Source organism: Vulpes vulpes, chromosome 12 (genome assembly GCF_048418805.1).
Source record: "Vulpes vulpes isolate BD-2025 chromosome 12, VulVul3, whole genome shotgun sequence".
Classification (NCBI taxonomy): domain Eukaryota; kingdom Metazoa; phylum Chordata; class Mammalia; order Carnivora; family Canidae; genus Vulpes; species Vulpes vulpes.
The window spans coordinates 22,236,181-22,253,112 of NC_132791.1; the positions used below are offsets into that span (position 1 = coordinate 22,236,181).

General features: G+C 53.1%; 1 protein-coding gene across 6 annotated transcripts in view; it reads left to right on the forward strand.

Moving 5' to 3' along the window:
* TLN1 (talin 1) overlaps positions 1 to 16,932 on the forward strand; it is a 32,817-nt gene that overhangs the window by 15,198 nt on the left and 687 nt on the right. For all 6 annotated transcript variants that reach the window (XM_072727957.1, XM_026013271.2, XM_072727958.1 and 3 more), the window contains 37 exons: positions 539 to 705; positions 1,547 to 1,675; positions 1,853 to 1,969; positions 2,057 to 2,170; positions 2,372 to 2,506; positions 2,879 to 3,007; positions 3,395 to 3,497; positions 3,591 to 3,799; positions 4,135 to 4,254; positions 4,464 to 4,661; positions 4,862 to 5,001; positions 5,192 to 5,285; positions 5,389 to 5,478; positions 5,592 to 5,714; positions 6,863 to 7,006; positions 7,487 to 7,648; positions 7,883 to 8,023; positions 8,127 to 8,308; positions 8,501 to 8,633; positions 8,839 to 8,940; positions 9,029 to 9,199; positions 9,294 to 9,443; positions 9,554 to 9,655; positions 9,732 to 9,851; positions 10,560 to 10,706; positions 10,863 to 11,029; positions 11,140 to 11,323; positions 11,419 to 11,544; positions 11,643 to 11,759; positions 14,366 to 14,551; positions 14,685 to 14,792; positions 15,318 to 15,423; positions 15,623 to 15,747; positions 15,842 to 15,967; positions 16,100 to 16,162; positions 16,270 to 16,452; positions 16,789 to 16,917. In XM_072727957.1, the coding sequence (XP_072584058.1) occupies positions 539 to 705; positions 1,547 to 1,675; positions 1,853 to 1,969; positions 2,057 to 2,170; positions 2,372 to 2,506; positions 2,879 to 3,007; positions 3,395 to 3,497; positions 3,591 to 3,799; positions 4,135 to 4,254; positions 4,464 to 4,661; positions 4,862 to 5,001; positions 5,192 to 5,285; positions 5,389 to 5,478; positions 5,592 to 5,714; positions 6,863 to 7,006; positions 7,487 to 7,648; positions 7,883 to 8,023; positions 8,127 to 8,308; positions 8,501 to 8,633; positions 8,839 to 8,940; positions 9,029 to 9,199; positions 9,294 to 9,443; positions 9,554 to 9,655; positions 9,732 to 9,851; positions 10,560 to 10,706; positions 10,863 to 11,029; positions 11,140 to 11,323; positions 11,419 to 11,544; positions 11,643 to 11,759; positions 14,366 to 14,551; positions 14,685 to 14,792; positions 15,318 to 15,423; positions 15,623 to 15,747; positions 15,842 to 15,967; positions 16,100 to 16,162; positions 16,270 to 16,452; positions 16,789 to 16,917 (5,042 nt within the window). The remainder of the gene's footprint in view (positions 1 to 538; positions 706 to 1,546; positions 1,676 to 1,852; positions 1,970 to 2,056; positions 2,171 to 2,371; positions 2,507 to 2,878; positions 3,008 to 3,394; positions 3,498 to 3,590; positions 3,800 to 4,134; positions 4,255 to 4,463; positions 4,662 to 4,861; positions 5,002 to 5,191; positions 5,286 to 5,388; positions 5,479 to 5,591; positions 5,715 to 6,862; positions 7,007 to 7,486; positions 7,649 to 7,882; positions 8,024 to 8,126; positions 8,309 to 8,500; positions 8,634 to 8,838; positions 8,941 to 9,028; positions 9,200 to 9,293; positions 9,444 to 9,553; positions 9,656 to 9,731; positions 9,852 to 10,559; positions 10,707 to 10,862; positions 11,030 to 11,139; positions 11,324 to 11,418; positions 11,545 to 11,642; positions 11,760 to 14,365; positions 14,552 to 14,684; positions 14,793 to 15,317; positions 15,424 to 15,622; positions 15,748 to 15,841; positions 15,968 to 16,099; positions 16,163 to 16,269; positions 16,453 to 16,788; positions 16,918 to 16,932) is intronic.

Below are 16,932 nucleotides of genomic sequence, written 5' to 3' on the forward strand. Positions count from 1 at the left end.
TGGGAAGACAGAGAACCCCAGTGAGGCTCCCAGAGCCCAGTGGACATTCCCTTGCAGACCTGCCACCTCCCGCTAAGGACTCAGCACAGAGACTAGGTGTTGTCTCTGAAAGCTCGGTTTCCCATCCATAAAGCAGGAATATGACCATTCCTGTTCTGACTTCTTTGGTGCATTTAGAGAATATACAGAAGCGTACACCAGAGCTGGAGTTGGAAGGTGGCGTTATGAAGAGCTAGCCTTCTCCACTCCACCTTACCCCCTCACCCCAAAGCCTTCACAAGGAGTATCTCATCCTCTCAAGACTGCTAAAAACACCCATTAGAGACTGTCTTCCCTCCCATAGAAGCCTACCAGGAAATCTCACTCTCCAAGAGCCTAAACTCAAAAGACAACTCCAGGGGAATCCCTTCCAGAACTTTTGTGTCTCTAATTGTCCTTGAGAGTACTTAGGTCTACCTTGTCGGCACCACTTTTCCCCACCCCTGGTACCCCCGTGGTGTCTCTGGTTTCATTACCTGATTGTATCCTGTTCTCTCAGGTGAGATGGTACGACAGGCCCGCATCCTAGCCCAAGCCACATCTGACCTGGTCAATGCCATCAAGGCTGATGCCGAGGGGGAGAGTGATCTGGAGAATTCTCGCAAGCTATTAAGCGCTGCTAAGATCCTGGCTGATGCCACAGCCAAGATGGTGGAGGCTGCCAAGGTATAAAGCCTTCTGTGCAAACTCTCAGACTGAGACCTGAAGGGAAGGAGAAAGATCCAGATGGTCACCTTTTTTGATGGGAGAGACCCAAGAAAAGCAGGAGATACACAAGAACAGATAGGGGTGCTCAGGAAGTCTGTGTACCCTAGGCTTCAGGTGGATGGCAGCCCAGGCCCCCAGCTGGTGTGACTGCTATAGTGCTTGCTAACTGACAGGCCACCATGCCCCTTTTTCTTCCTCTCAGTCGAAGGTCTGCTGTCCTTACTTGCCCCTACTCTGCTGCCACCACCTGCCTGCTTCCTGGATCTCTCCCAAGAATGCACATAAGCATTCAGTCCACAGGGTCCCACTGGCAGCAGTACAGACAAAGACAAGACAGAGAGACATGGGGACACAGGGTGCAGAAGACCCATCAGGAAGAAACAAGGAGGCCCTCACACTCTCAGGGCTCTGGGGCTCTCCAGTTGGCAGGAATTTCCCAGGCCCCCTGATGTGGTTTTTGAGATCCCTGCTCTAAACTGTGTCCTCCTTGGCCCAGAGAGCTCTTCCTCACCCCCATTTGCTAGTGGCATTTTGTGGGGAGTAGGGAAGGAAGGCTGACTCCTCACCCCAAAAGGGAAAGAAGAAACAGTTCCACCTGAAGAGAGCCCAGAGGAAATCCAGGGCCTCATGACACTTCCCCTTTGCCTGCCCTGAGGCAGCTCATCTCCGCTGAGATTACCTTTCAGTGGGGAGAGTTAGAAATGACTTTAGGAAAATGTTTGAGTCTGAAGGGTCAGAGCAGAGCATATTCGGGGGCCACAGGGATGCTGAATGATGACTATCTTTCTACTTCTCTCAGGGAGCAGCTGCCCACCCTGACAGTGAAGAACAGCAGCAGCGGCTGCGGGAGGCAGCCGAGGGCCTGCGCATGGCGACCAATGCAGCTGCACAGAATGCCATCAAGAAGAAGCTGGTGCAGCGCCTGGAGGTGAGGCTGGGAAGCAAACCAGGAGCAAGAGAGTGGGTGCTGTGGGAGGAACAACACCAGGAGGGACATGCAAAAAGAGACTCAATCAGCATTTCCTCATGGATAGCATGGCCAGGGTGGGCTGGGAACTGGGCAGGGGACCTCCTGGGGCTTGTCCTGACTACTCTGTCCTCACAGCATGCAGCCAAACAGGCTGCGGCCTCAGCTACACAGACCATTGCTGCAGCCCAGCATGCAGCCTCCACCCCCAAGGCCTCTGCCGGCCCCCAGCCCCTGCTGGTGCAGAGCTGCAAGGTGAGACTCAGTGGGAGGAGGTGTGGGAGGAGGGAGACTTTCCCCCAGTCTGTGGGGAGGTGACTCTTATGACATTTTCACCCACAGGCTGTGGCAGAACAGATTCCACTGCTGGTGCAGGGCGTCCGAGGGAGCCAGGCTCAGCCTGACAGTCCCAGTGCTCAGCTGGCCCTCATTGCTGCAAGCCAGAGCTTTCTACAGGCAAGGCATCCTTCCCCACGTCTCAGACAAGACCCTTCCCACCCTCTGAGTCCCCGAGATTGCTCGCAATTTTAAGCTTCGCCAGTAGCCCCCAATAGCCTCCTTCCCAGACTGAGCTGCAGCACTCACCGTGTCCTAACCATCATCAGTCCCTGTACCTAAGCAGATGGCATATTGATCTGCCTGCCTGTTCCCCAACAGCCAGGTGGGAAGATGGTGGCTGCTGCAAAAGCGTCGGTGCCAACAATTCAGGACCAGGCTTCGGCCATGCAGCTGAGTCAGTGTGCCAAAAACCTTGGTACTGCATTGGCTGAACTTCGTACTGCTGCCCAGAAGGTACGGGAGCTGACTGGCTTTGGAAAATGAGGGTAGGAGCACCTGGGTAGTGCACTTGGCTGAGCATCCAACTCTCGGTCTAAGCTCAAGGCCATGATACCAGGCTTATGAGACTAAGTCCCACATCAGGCTCCACACTCAGCACAGAATCTGCTTAAGTTTTTCTCTCTCTCCCCACCATGCATGTGTCACTCTTTCTCTCTCTCTCTCCTTCTCAAATAAATCTTTGAAGAAAGAAAGAAAATGAGGGTGGAGTTCTGGGATGATGGGTAGTCTGCAGAATAACCTACAACAGGGGTAATTGTATAACCTGGGGCATCCATGGACATGGCAATACATCCTGTGCCTGAACCCCCTTATCGTTCCTTGTAGGCTCAGGAGGCGTGTGGGCCTTTGGAAATGGATTCTGCACTGAGCGTGGTACAGAACCTCGAGAGAGACCTGCAGGAAGTGAAGGCAGCAGCTCGAGATGGCAAGCTTAAGCCCTTACCTGGGGAGACCGTAAGTATTCTTAAGACCTCGTTCTTCATCGGGCCCTGGGGTTTACCTTCCCACCTACACTCTGGAGCTGCCCCAAACCAGCAGCTGGGGCAGCCCTGGTGGCTCAGCGGTTTAGCGCCGCCTTCGGCCCAGGGTGTGATCGTGGGGACCCGGGATCAAGTCCCACATCAGGCTCCCTGCATGGAGCCTGCTTCTCCCTCTGCCTATGTCTCTGCCTCTCTCCCTCTCTCTTTCTCTCTCTCTCTCTGTCTCTCTGTCTCTCATAAATAAATAAATAAAAATTTTTAAATAAAATAAAAAATAAACCACCAGCTGATCCTGCCCCACTTCTCAAGTTCCTGATCATTCAAGTTCATTCTGCACCTGAATCTCCTCCTTCATCCCTAGATGGAGAAATGTGCCCAGGACCTGGGTAACAGCACCAAAGCAGTGAGCTCTGCCATTGCCCAGCTGCTGGGGGAGGTTGCCCAGGGCAATGAGAATTACGCAGGTATGTGGCCAGAGCCAGGAAGGGGAGCTGACAGAGGAAACCATGGGAATCGGGCATGACAGTTAAGGTGCCTTTTCCCTTCTGTCCCCCCAGGGATCGCCGCTCGGGATGTGGCAGGTGGGCTGCGGTCACTGGCCCAGGCTGCTCGGGGTGTAGCTGCCCTGACGTCAGATCCTGCAGTGCAGGCCATTGTGCTTGACACAGCCAGCGATGTTCTGGACAAGGCCAGCAGCCTCATCGAGGAAGCAAAAAAGGCAGCTGGCCATCCAGGGGACCCCGAGAGCCAGCAACGGCTTGCCCAGGTCAGGTTTGGGGAAGAGGCCCAGCTAGACTAGAGCAAAGTCTCATCTACATCATCGGGCCTGCCCTTGACCACTCCTGTCTGGACTCCACCCTTCCCCTAAGTTTTAGAAGGAGGGTCTCAGGCTGAGGGGGTGCATCACTGAACACCAGTTTGGGGCAGTTTTGTTACTATCAGTTGATATCCTGACTTCAGCCCTTCAGGCACACATCCCCTTTCCTCTTCACTTTCAGGGGTAGTAGAACAGTTCTTTCCCACATGCCATGAATTGGGGGCGGGGGGCGCTCTCCCAAATGATGTCCATTTTGGCAATGCTTGTCTCCTTTTCTACCTCAGGTGGCTAAAGCTGTGACTCAGGCCCTGAACCGCTGTGTCAGCTGCCTTCCTGGCCAGCGAGATGTGGACAATGCCCTGCGAGCGGTGGGAGATGCCAGCAAGCGGCTCCTGAGTGACTCGGTAGGAGCCCTGGGGTGTGGGGGAGCATGTAGGAGCAGAAGAATTCCAAGCTTTTCTTTCCGCCTCTAGACCTCTCCTTGACCTTGACTTCCCAGATGTACCCCCTTTCATTACTCCCAGGGTGTGTGCCCACCTCCCAGTGCTCTATGACCAACTCTCCCTTGCAGCGCTCCCCATGCTTGCTTCTGACTTTCTCTCTGACCCTGCAGCTTCCACCCAGCACCGGGACATTTCAAGAAGCTCAGAGCCGGTTGAATGAGGCTGCCGCTGGGCTGAACCAGGCAGCCACAGAACTGGTACAAGCTTCTCGGGGAACCCCTCAGGACCTGGCTCGAGCGTCAGGTCGATTTGGACAGGACTTCAGCACCTTCCTGGAAGCTGGTGTGGAGATGGCAGGACAGGCCCCGGTACGAAAAGGCACAGGGCCCAGCTCAGGGGTTAGATGGGAGGTGCCCATGTGCCTGCACAGCCCTGACCTCCGACTGGCTCCCTCCCCTCCTCTTCCCAGTCTCTAGCAATGTTTGAGTGTCTGGGACAGAAGAGCCCTTTTAGAGACAGATAAGAAAGGACTGACTGGACGATGTGTTGACCTTTTCGCCTTCAACAGAGCCAGGAGGACCGGGCCCAAGTCGTGTCCAACTTGAAGGGCATCTCTATGTCTTCGAGCAAACTTCTTCTGGCTGCCAAGGCCCTGTCCACAGACCCTGCCGCCCCCAACCTCAAGAGTCAGCTGGCTGCAGCTGCCCGGTAAGTAGGAGCTGGGAAACCCAGCCCTGGAATGTTGAAGAGCCTGGGGAGGGAACATCTCATGAGACGTTCCAGCTTAGGAGTGGTTACACGCAAAACAGAAATCGTTCGAGACTTCCATGCAAATAGGACCCCAAGAGTGATGACACGGGCATGGGCATGCATGTACTCAGCTTCCTGTTCCTCCCAGGGCGGTAACTGACAGCATCAACCAGCTCATCACCATGTGCACCCAGCAGGCACCAGGCCAGAAGGAGTGTGACAATGCCCTGCGGGAATTGGAGGTGGGCACTTGGCAGGCTAAGTGGTATAGTGGTTGAAGAAGGTATTGTGGGTTTTGGGGTGAAGGAGGTGTCTGAATCTTAACTCTGTCCTCCCCCTGTACAGACAGTCCGGGAACTCCTAGAGAACCCAGTTCAGCCCATCAATGATATGTCCTACTTTGGCTGCCTAGACAGTGTGATGGAGAACTCAAAGGTAAGTGCAGCAAGGGGCCCAGGAATGAGGGGGCAGGAAGATGGAATAAGCCAGGGGCTCCTCCGGCCCTCTGAGGATAGGGACAGACCCTCCTGATACACTCTGTTTCTCAGGTACTAGGTGAGGCCATGACTGGCATCTCCCAGAATGCCAAGAACGGGAACCTGCCAGAATTTGGGGAGGCCATTGCCACAGCCTCCAAGGCCCTCTGTGGCTTCACCGAGGCAGCTGCACAGGTATTCCCCTGCGACGATCCCTGGACGGCCCCATGCCCCCCTTCCCTGCCTCCTCAGCAGCCTGACACTGATGTAGATAACCAAGAAGTCATGTTTGCAAAACCAACTCTAAGGAAACTGCCTTTACCCTCAGTGGAGATGTTTGTCAGCAATCATAGAATACCAACAGTTCTGGTTGCTTCCCCCCCCACCCCCACCCCGAGCCCCTGCTACCTTGGGTTATGGTGACACTGTCCAGGCATGGGCTATGCTAATAAGCATATGCAAGTCCTTTTTCACGTAACTACCACTTTATTAGAATAGTACCAGTGACTAAATATCCAATTAATTGAGTTACCACTTAGCTTTGCCTTTCTATGCAACTGTAAAGTATAAAACAACCTGTTAGCTGTGAGAATGTTTTACTTTAGGGTATGAATCCTTAAGTCAGACTGGCTTTGAGGGTTCATCTCAGACTGTTTCCCTAAAGCCCACCAGCCTGCTTCCTCAGTCTCCCCTACCTCCCTTTGCCCTGTCCTGTTGGGTAGCCTATTCTATATGGTGTGACTTATTTCTGGAAAAGCATAAAGAGGGAAAAGGAGAGCCACCATGTGTTAAAGTATAAATCAAACCTTCTGATGGTCTTCTAATCATAAAAAATTTTTGGCAACCATCATACCCATCCCTTCCCTCTCTCCAAATCTCTGAAGATTGGAAGTGTTGTAAATATCCATGGTCCCAATAGTCTTCACAGTTTTGAAACTCTTCCAAAGAGGTTTTGTATGCGTGCATGTGTGTGTGCATGGCAGGGTGGCTTTCAAACCTTTTTTGACTTCTACTTAGAGTAAGCAATACTTTTTACCTTACAATCCAGCAGCTACACATCTAAACAGAAATTTGATGAAACCCTTATGCTGTGTGTTGTGTTTTTGGTTTTTTTTTATTTTACCTATTTAATCTTCTGAGATGTTCAGACACATTTAACAAAACAGGAGAGGTTTCTTTTCTTTTTTATAGTGTAATTATCATTTGTTACTATATATCTCCACTCACATAGTACCCTGCCTACTAACCTTAGCCCTATGCCCCTTTGTCCCCACTGTCCCTGTTGGATCCCACTGGAGAGAGATTCTTTAGTCTCACCCATCTGCATCTTTGTCCCTCCCCAGGCTGCATATCTGGTAGGTGTCTCTGATCCCAACAGCCAAGCTGGGCAACAAGGATTGGTAGAGCCCACACAGTTCGCCCGTGCAAACCAGGCAATCCAGATGGCCTGTCAGAGTTTGGGGGAGCCTGGCTGTACACAGGCCCAGGTAACTTAAGGGAACGGGTACTATGGGCAAGTCTGGGAACCAGTGCTGGGCCAGGATGGACTGACCAAGTGGAGAGGGAGGGAGGGAGATGGAGAAGACGTGGAGATGCGTCTCTGACCTTCTACACACAGCTTCTCCACTGGTGTCTTCTCCTGCCCTGTTTCTTGTCACTCTTGGCTACTGCTAAGTTCATAACTTTCCCATGATGTTTGAGTTCACTCTTCTACTTACCCCATTACAATTTCCCCATCAGTGTGTCTGTCTTCCATTTGCCCCTTCCCGCACCCTGTTCATCATTGGGGATCTCTGTCTCCCAGATCTTCACTTTTCAGTGAAGATCTTTCCTAAGTAAACTCAGTCTTTCCTAATTAGACTTCCAGAGATACTGCTCACCATCCCCCAACCCACAGGGCTCCTGCCCAAGTGTGTCCATTTCCCTCCTGCCCTCATCATGGCTCTTCCACGTGTCTGTCTCCGCAGGTGCTCTCTGCAGCCACCATCGTGGCCAAGCACACCTCTGCGCTGTGTAACAGCTGCCGTCTAGCTTCTGCTCGGACTGCCAACCCTACCGCCAAGCGCCAGTTTGTACAATCTGCCAAGGAGGTGGCCAACAGCACAGCCAATCTTGTCAAGACTATCAAGGTTGTCAGTGTTTGAAATTCCCAGCCCCCCTCTGACCTGTCCCATCTTCTCTCCTCTAGTCCCTGCATCAGTCTCTAAGACCCTTCCACGACCTGTCTACCTGAGTCCAAGCCCTTTCCTAGTCATACTGGTCATCACCAGCCTCTCCCCACCGCCTTAGCCCAGGGGAAGAGACCTGGGCTTCACCTCCTTTGCCAATAGTCAGTCCTGAGAGCCTGTCACTCCCACTCCCAGGCACTTGACGGAGCTTTCACAGAAGAGAACCGTGCTCAGTGCCGAGCAGCAACAGCCCCTCTGCTGGAGGCTGTGGACAATCTGAGTGCCTTTGCATCCAACCCTGAGTTCTCCAGCATTCCTGCCCAGATCAGCCCTGAGGTGAGGCAATGTGAAGAGAGAACCGGGAGAACCGGTGGGTCAGCTGCCTCCTCATCTTTGCAGGAGTCTCGAGATTCAGCCTCCCTGCCTCCTCTCTCCCTAGGGCCGGGCTGCCATGGAGCCCATTGTGATCTCTGCCAAGACAATGTTGGAGAGTGCCGGAGGACTAATCCAGACCGCTCGAGCCCTAGCAGTCAATCCCCGGGACCCCCCGCGCTGGTCAGTGCTGGCTGGCCACTCCCGTACTGTCTCAGACTCCATCAAGAAGCTCATTACAAGCATGAGGTATGGAGGGGGTAGAGAACCTGTGTGACTAGGGAACATACACTGTAGCAGAACAGGGGCAGGGATAGTGCAATCAGATGGGATAGTGCTGGAGGAGATGTGTTGTCCAAGATTTGGAGGATATGGGGAAAGACAGACTAGCCTTGTTTTAAAGGGATGTTCTTGATGTTGGAGCCTATGATGTATTTACAGGGACAAGGCTCCAGGGCAGCTGGAGTGCGAGACAGCCATTGCAGCTCTAAACAGCTGTCTACGGGACCTAGACCAGGCTTCCCTTGCTGCAGTCAGCCAACAACTTGCTCCCCGTGAAGGCATTTCTCAAGAGGTAACAGGGAACAGGGTTATACGAAAGGTGGCATCTGGGAAGAGGGGTGGCAGACTTGAGGAAGATGGGGTATCCAGGAGTGTGCTCCATAGAGACGTCAAGGGTATGGGAGGAACAGGCCCAGGGGAGAGTGATTTCAATATGGAAGGAAGTAGCAGACCCAGTTCCAGGTCACAGTCAGGGCTCAAGTTCGCTTCCTTCCCAGGCCTTGCACACTCAGATGCTCACTGCAGTGCAGGAGATCTCCCACCTTATTGAGCCACTGGCCAGTGCTGCGCGGGCTGAAGCCTCCCAGCTGGGACACAAGGTACCTAGAGTGACAAGTGGGGAGTCCCACGGCAGGGCAGGCAAAGATTCCTGGCCTAGCTGACCTCCATTCAAACCCCTGGCCTCAGGTGTCCCAGATGGCCCAATACTTTGAGCCACTCACGCTGGCTGCAGTGGGTGCTGCCTCCAAGACCCTGAGCCACCCACAGCAGATGGCGCTCCTGGACCAGACTAGAACCTTGGCAGAGTCTGCCTTGCAGTTGCTGTACACAGCCAAGGAGGCTGGCGGGAACCCCAAGGTACTGAGAGTGGGAGGGAGGGGCTACTGCTAGTAAGAGGTCGGAGAAACAGGAACACCAGAGCCCACCTCCACTCACTCACTCTGCCCCACAGCAAGCAGCTCACACCCAGGAAGCCCTGGAGGAGGCTGTACAGATGATGACAGAGGCCGTAGAGGACCTAACAACAACCCTCAATGAAGCAGCCAGTGCTGCTGGGGTTGTTGGCGGCATGGTGGACTCCATCACCCAGGCCATCAACCAGGTTAGAGTCTTGGGTGTACCTGTGGTCAGAGGCTTCCTTGGGCCAGGGTCCCTAAGCTCAGTGTCAGAGACCCTGATAATCTTTCTCCTTACTCCATCCGCCCCCCTCAGCTAGATGAAGGACCAATGGGTGAACCAGAAGGTTCCTTTGTGGATTATCAAACAACTATGGTGCGGACAGCCAAGGCCATTGCTGTCACTGTTCAAGAGATGGTGAGTTTGGGAGAGTATAAGACTAACCCCAGAGAGCTTAGTTTGGGCATAACTTTACTTCTTCTGTTGTCACCAGGTAACCAAGTCAAACACCAGCCCTGAGGAGCTAGGCCCTCTTGCTAATCAGCTGACCAGTGACTATGGCCGCCTGGCCTCACAGGCCAAGCCTGCAGCTGTGGCTGCTGAGAACGAAGAGGTAAGCATGGGGGCAATTGCTGTGAAAGCCTTCCCCTGCCCCTCACAGAAAATCGAGGTGGCATGGCCCTTGTCCCCATCATGTCGGCCTGTGGGGCCATCCCACCTTTCCTCTAGTCTTCTATAGAAAGGAGAACACACCCCCAGAGCTACTCCACTAAAGAGTGATCAGGGCTCGTGTAGGGACAGGACCAAAGTCACAGGGATAGAGGAGACAGCCAGCGATCTAGAGATTTCCTGGTCTGCCAACCCTCCTCTGGGCCTATGGCTGCTTCTGTGCTCTTTTGCAGACCTGTAATCTCTTCTTAGTTTTTCCTTCCCCAAGCTCTTGGCTTTCCAAGAAAGCAAGTAATTGGATCTTACCTCGACACACCTAATCCCCAACCCTAAACCCCTCCTTAACCACGTCCAGTCCAAATTGTAAGCCATGGCCCGCTGATTCAAATATCCCAGCATAAAGTGCTTCTCCCCCACCTCCTCACTGTGCTTAACATAATCCTCACCAGTTGGTGCCTACATGCTATTATTTTCCATGTGTAGGAGGTGACCTCCTGCCTGAGGGATATGAAACAGGAAATCTGCATGCTGAGCACTTCTTACCAACCCTTTAGTCTACGATGCATGTTCTGTTAGGTTCTTGGTGACTCCTCCAAGCACAAGCCCCAAGTACTTTTCGTAAAGCCCATCTCCTTCTTCCATCCCCTCCCAGATAGGTGCCCACATCAAGCACCGGGTGCAAGAGCTGGGGCATGGCTGTGCTGCTCTGGTCACCAAGGCAGGCGCCCTGCAGTGCAGCCCCAGCGACGCCTATACCAAGAAGGAGCTCATAGAGTGTGCCCGGAGAGTCTCTGAGAAGGTAACTGTGCTCATCCCCGTGGCCCCCCCAACCCTGCAGCCCTGCCCAGTCTCCTCTGGCCTTCCCTGCTATCTCCCCCATCCCTTCTCCTGAGCACCAGTGACCTTTCCCTTCCTCGAGGCATTGACCAGTCACCACATGACTCTCCTCCCCCAGGTCTCCCACGTCCTGGCTGCGCTCCAGGCTGGGAACCGTGGCACGCAGGCCTGCATCACTGCAGCCAGCGCTGTATCTGGCATCATTGCCGACCTTGACACCACCATCATGTTCGCTACAGCTGGTACCCTCAATCGCGAGGGTGCTGAAACTTTCGCCGACCACCGGTGAGGAGGGAACCAGGCCTCCCGGAGGCTGGGTGGGGAGTGAGCTCAGGAGAGACTGCAGGGCTTGGGGGAAGGCCTGGGAGGGGCTGACTAAGCTGGGCCTCCCTCAGGGAGGGCATCCTGAAGACGGCAAAGGTGCTGGTGGAAGACACCAAAGTCCTGGTGCAGAACGCAGCCGGGAGCCAGGAGAAGTTAGCACAGGCTGCCCAGTCCTCCGTGGCCACCATCACACGGCTTGCTGACGTGGTCAAGCTGGGTGCAGCCAGCCTGGGAGCTGAGGACCCCGAGACACAGGTATCCACCTGACACCCCCACTTCTGGCCAGAACCACTCACTGCCTGTTCCCCCTTTTCCCTCTCACGGACCAGAGCCTCTGCTCCCTGATGCAGGTAGTGCTGATCAATGCAGTGAAAGATGTGGCCAAAGCCCTGGGAGACCTCATCAGCGCCACAAAGGCTGCAGCTGGCAAAGTTGGGGACGACCCTGCTGTGTGGCAGCTCAAGAACTCTGCCAAGGTCAGAGGGAATGAGAGCGACATCAGGAGAGGGGAAGATTGGTGCGCTTCCCCCGTTCCTCAACATGACCCTCTCTCCAACTCCTCTGATGCCCTCAGGTGATGGTGACCAATGTGACATCACTGCTTAAGACTGTGAAAGCTGTGGAAGATGAGGCTACCAAAGGCACACGGGCCCTGGAGGCAACCACAGAACACATACGGCAGGAGCTGGCGGTGAGCAAGAGTCTGGGGCACCAGGGACTTGGGTTGGAGAGGGATGGTGACAGATTGTGAACCTGACTTTCACAAATATTCATAGAAGTGTTAACAGTCACACGCATTGTCCTTGCTCACTGCCAGACTTTGTAAGTGAACTATGCTGGTGTCTTTCCCCTCCTCCCCTACTTCTTAGCACTTGACAACTGCCTCCTCCCACCCTCTTGGTCTTCATATTTTTCAGACATTTCTAAAGCATTCTACTTTGCTAACAAGTTTTTCTGGAATTTTTTCTTCTTTGGCCCTCCTGACTCTTGTCTTGCTTCTTCAGCACCTCTTCTATGGTGTCATGGAGCCACCTCCAGCCTGGTAAATGCGGAGGCTAGCCCAAACTGGTACAGATCACCTGCTTTCTCTATCCTTTTCTCTGACAAGCTTAACTGGTTCCATGGTCATTCTCTAGCAAGTTGACTTCAATTCTAAGTTTAGTCATTCTCAACCGCCTGTTTGACAGACCACCAAGATGCCAGGCCCTCCAGCTTCTGGCCATCAGACACTTCCTCTTACACCAGTAGCCACTTCCAGTCATGCAGGTTTCCCCTAAATCACCTGTGACTTCCTAGGGGCTACTGCTTCACCTCCCCTTCCCTCCTCCTCTCCTCTCCTTCAGTTGCTGTCATTCTCATCTCCTTATCCTGCTCATTTCTGAATTCACCTTTCTATTACTGTCTTTGGCAATGCCCACACTGAAACTCTTAACCTTCTACCTCCTAAACCTGACCGTTCCCTCCTCTTTCCCATCCCTTTCAGTGGTACCTTTTAATAACTCAGATCCTAAAGCCAAGAATGCAGCTATAACGTCCATTTTTCTCTCATTCCCACATCTAAGTGCATCACTAAGACTTGTCAGCACTTCCTTTGAGTGTATCTCATTTTCTCTTTGCCCCTCTCTCCCACCTCCACCTGGTCCAAACCATCACCAGTCGTGCGGTATATGTATGCCATACTATGCTCCATCTGCACTGCCTCTTCAGTCATCACCCCAATGCACTCTCTGTATGCAGGGGCCAGAGAATGTAAATGAGGTTATGTCACTTTGCTGCTTGAAACCTTTAGTACCCTGGTGTCTGTGGTAAAATCCACACTTATTACCATCACTTTCCAGCCGCACGGCCTCCCCCAATCCCCTCTTGTCCTGCTCTCCCCCCTCCCGCAGTCCCAGCCCCAATATATGCTGGCCCCTCCTGCTGCTGCTCCTTGCACTTGCTCTATTTCAGCTTCCTGAATATCTGGCTCCTTCTAGTCCTTCAGGTTGCAGCTTAAACGTCCTCTCCTCAGGGGTGCCTGACTGGCTCAGTCGGTGGAGCATGCAACACTTGATCTCAGGTCTGTGAGGTCGAGCTCTACTTTGGGTGAAGAGATTACTTTAAAAAAATTTTTTTTGAATCTTTAAAAAAAAAAAGGCTCTCTCCTTCAAGAGGCTTCCCTGGCCACCTACTGGAGAAAGGACCTCATTTTTATTTCTCAGCACAGCACCTGCTTTATTTCCTGGACAGCCCAGTCAGTATTTTATTTTTCTATTTGTTTACCTACTTATAGTCTGTGTCCAAAATGATAGTTTAGGGACACCTGGGTGGCTTAGTGCGCGTTGCCTTTGGCCCAGGGCATGATCCTGGAATCTCGGGATCGAGTCCCACATTGGACTCCCTGCATGGAGCCTGCTTCCCCCTCTATGTCTCTGCCTCTCTTTTTGTGGCTTTCATGAATAAATAAATAAAATCTTTTTTTAAAAAATGATAGCGTAAACTCCACAAGAACATGGGCCTTGTCTCCTTCGTGCCCCATTGCATCCCTAGCACCTCACACAGAATCTACCACCTGCTGATTTTTAATTTGCTGGATGAACACATATGTCAAAATATTTTTATGACTTACGTATTATATAAAATTCTAAGTTTCAGGCAGCCCCAGTGGCACAGCGGTTTGGCACCGCCTGAAGCCCGGGGTGTGATCCTGGAGACCCGGGATCGAGTCCCACATCAGGCTCCCCGCATGGAGCCTGCTTCTCCCTCTGCCTGTGTCTCTGCCTCTCTCTGTGTGTGTCTCTCATGAATAAATAAATTTTAAAAATTCTTTAAAAAAAAAATTCTAAGTTTCTTGGTTTGATCCTCAAGTAAGGCCCCATCAACCTTTTGCTCCACTATCTCTGTAATTCTAGAACATTTCTTGGTACTGTCTCCCTTGACATCCCAGCTATCCATGGCCTCCTGTTTACCTAAAATGCCTTCCTGTTATCTAGATCTTTTAGACCCAGCCCCTTGCCTCACCTCTACTACTCATCCCTTCAAGGCCTCTCTATAGTTTAGGAATAAAAGCCCAGCTCAGAGGTTCTTCTTAAATTTGAAACAAATAAACTCTCCCCCGTCGCTTCGGTCAGAAGTGGCCAGCAGCCTTATGTTAGCTGTGATCTGTGAACTCCTTCAGGGTCCTGACCCACAATGAATACTTGATGAATGCCCCTTATTGAGCATGTGGGTGAATGGATCAGATTACACCAGCAGAGTGCTACACTGTCTTGAGTCTCACTCACTGTACAATTTTTCTTCTTGTTCAACCCCCAACAGGTCTTCTGTTCCCCAGAGCCACCTGCTAAGACCTCTACCCCAGAAGATTTTATTCGCATGACCAAGGGTATCACCATGGCAACAGCCAAGGCTGTTGCTGCTGGCAACTCCTGTCGCCAAGAGGACGTCATCGCCACAGCTAATCTTAGTCGTCGTGCTATCGCAGATATGCTTCGCGCTTGCAAGGTAAGAACCCTGATAGTGAAGCAGAATCCGAGGTGGTATGGCTGCTTTGGGGCAGGCCACGGGAGGGGAGAAAGCGCAGGGTCTTGGGAGTCCTGGAGCTCATTGGGATCCTAATGCTAACTCTCTGGGACAGGAAGCAGCTTACCACCCAGAAGTGGCCCCTGATGTGCGGCTTCGAGCCTTGCACTATGGCCGGGAGTGTGCCAATGGCTACCTGGAGCTGCTGGACCATGTGCTGCTGGTAAGGAAGGCGGGCGTTGTCTGCTCCCGTACCAGCCCCCCTGAATGAGGTCTCCTCCCTGTGTGCTTCACACCCAACTGTCAATTTGTTTGTTCAGAATGCCTCCCCACCCCACCTTCTATTTCCCAAATCTGTTCTCATTCCCAAGCCTCCCTTCCACTGGGGCCCCATCATTCTTAGCATCTTTGATTTTCCCGCTCACGTCTTCCTCTTCATTTCTCTTTTCTCCTCTCTTCCCACCTGACCACTCCCTTCTTTACCTTCGATGTCTCTTCTTTCTTCTCATTTCATCATTCTCCTTGCTCCTTGCCAGCCGGTGAGTGACACACGACACGGCCCGCCCCACTGTCTCCACCATGTGTGTGGTATGGTGCCCAGAGCGCACCTGCACAGAGGGCATGGGGTTTGAGGGCTGTGGTGTGGAGCGGTCTCTGAACGGGGCAGGGGTCACGGTCGGCCCTGTGTCTGAGCTCTGGCAGAAGCTGAAATCTGATACTTTTGCTCCCTGCCCTCTTTCTTCCCCAGACCCTGCAGAAGCCAAGCCCAGAGCTGAAGCAGCAATTGACAGGACACTCCAAGCGTGTGGCTGGTTCGGTCACTGAGCTCATCCAGGCTGCTGAGGCCATGAAGGGTGAGGGATGACCGGGGGCAGGAAGGAAGGGCAGCCTTTTTCATGGGGACAGCTCTGCCTCCTGGTTGGGCTGCTTTGAGCCGCCCTCTGCTCATAGTCCCCACAGGTGCCAGGTGCTGGGGACACTAACCATGCTGCCCAGTGCTCCTGACCTCCCTGCTCTGCCTTAGTCCTTTTCTTCCTCCATTTGCCCCACCAGGAACAGAATGGGTGGACCCAGAGGACCCCACGGTCATCGCTGAGAACGAACTCCTGGGAGCTGCAGCCGCCATAGAGGCCGCAGCCAAAAAGCTGGAGCAGCTGAAGCCTCGGGCCAAACCCAAGGTCAGGCCTCTGAGTCCCTCTTCCCGCCCCGCCTACTGGCAGATTATCCCCACCTTCATTTTGCTTATCTCTCTGCAACCTTTGTCTGTTGTAGGAGGCAGATGAGTCCTTAAACTTTGAGGAGCAGATACTGGAGGCTGCCAAGTCCATCGCGGCGGCCACCAGCGCCCTGGTAAAGGCAGCGTCAGCTGCCCAGAGGGAACTAGTGGCCCAAGGGAAGGTACGCACTCAGATACGAGGAATGGGAACAGCAGCAGCTTTGCTGTCCACACTAAAATTGATGGGGGGCGGGGGGCTTTTACCCACCCATAGAGAGCGCAGGTCTTGAGTAGGCTTCCCCCTTCATCCACAGGTGGGCGCCATTCCAGCCAATGCACTGGATGATGGGCAGTGGTCCCAAGGCCTCATTTCTGCTGTGAGTACACAATCCCCACTAGGTCTCTCACAGGGAGGTCTGTGAAGGCAGGAGAGGGGAAAGACCAGGGCAAGAGGCATATTCTAATCTAAGCCTCCTCACTTTAGGCCCGGATGGTGGCTGCAGCCACCAACAATTTGTGTGAAGCCGCCAATGCAGCTGTACAAGGCCATGCCAGCCAGGAGAAGCTTATCTCATCAGCCAAGCAGGTGGCTGCCTCCACAGCCCAGCTCCTTGTCGCCTGCAAGGTCAAGGCTGACCAGGACTCTGAGGCAATGAAACGACTTCAGGTGAGGAACCCTGATGGTCCCACTGTATCTTGGGCTATGCTGCTTTTTTAAACCATCACCCCCGGGGCACCTGGGTGGCTCAGTGGTGAGCATCTGCCTTTGGCTTAGGTCTTGATTCCGGGGTCCTGGGATCGAATCCCACATCAGGCTCTCTATAGGGAGCATGCCTCTCCCTCTGCCTATGTCTCTGCTTCTCTGTGTTTGTCATGAATGAGTAAATAAAATATTTTTAAATAAATAAATAAACCGTTACCACCAAGACATGTTTTTCTGTGAGGGGGTAGAGAGACTCTCTCAGCTGAGTTCCCTGCCTCCCACTGCCTTCTCTCTGCCCAGGCTGCTGGCAATGCAGTGAAGCGAGCCTCGGATAACCTGGTGAAGGCAGCACAGAAGGCTGCAGCCTTTGAAGACCAAGAGAACGAGACAGTGGTAGTGAAGGAGAAAATGGTTGGGGGCATTGCCCAGGTGAGCTTTGCCCCA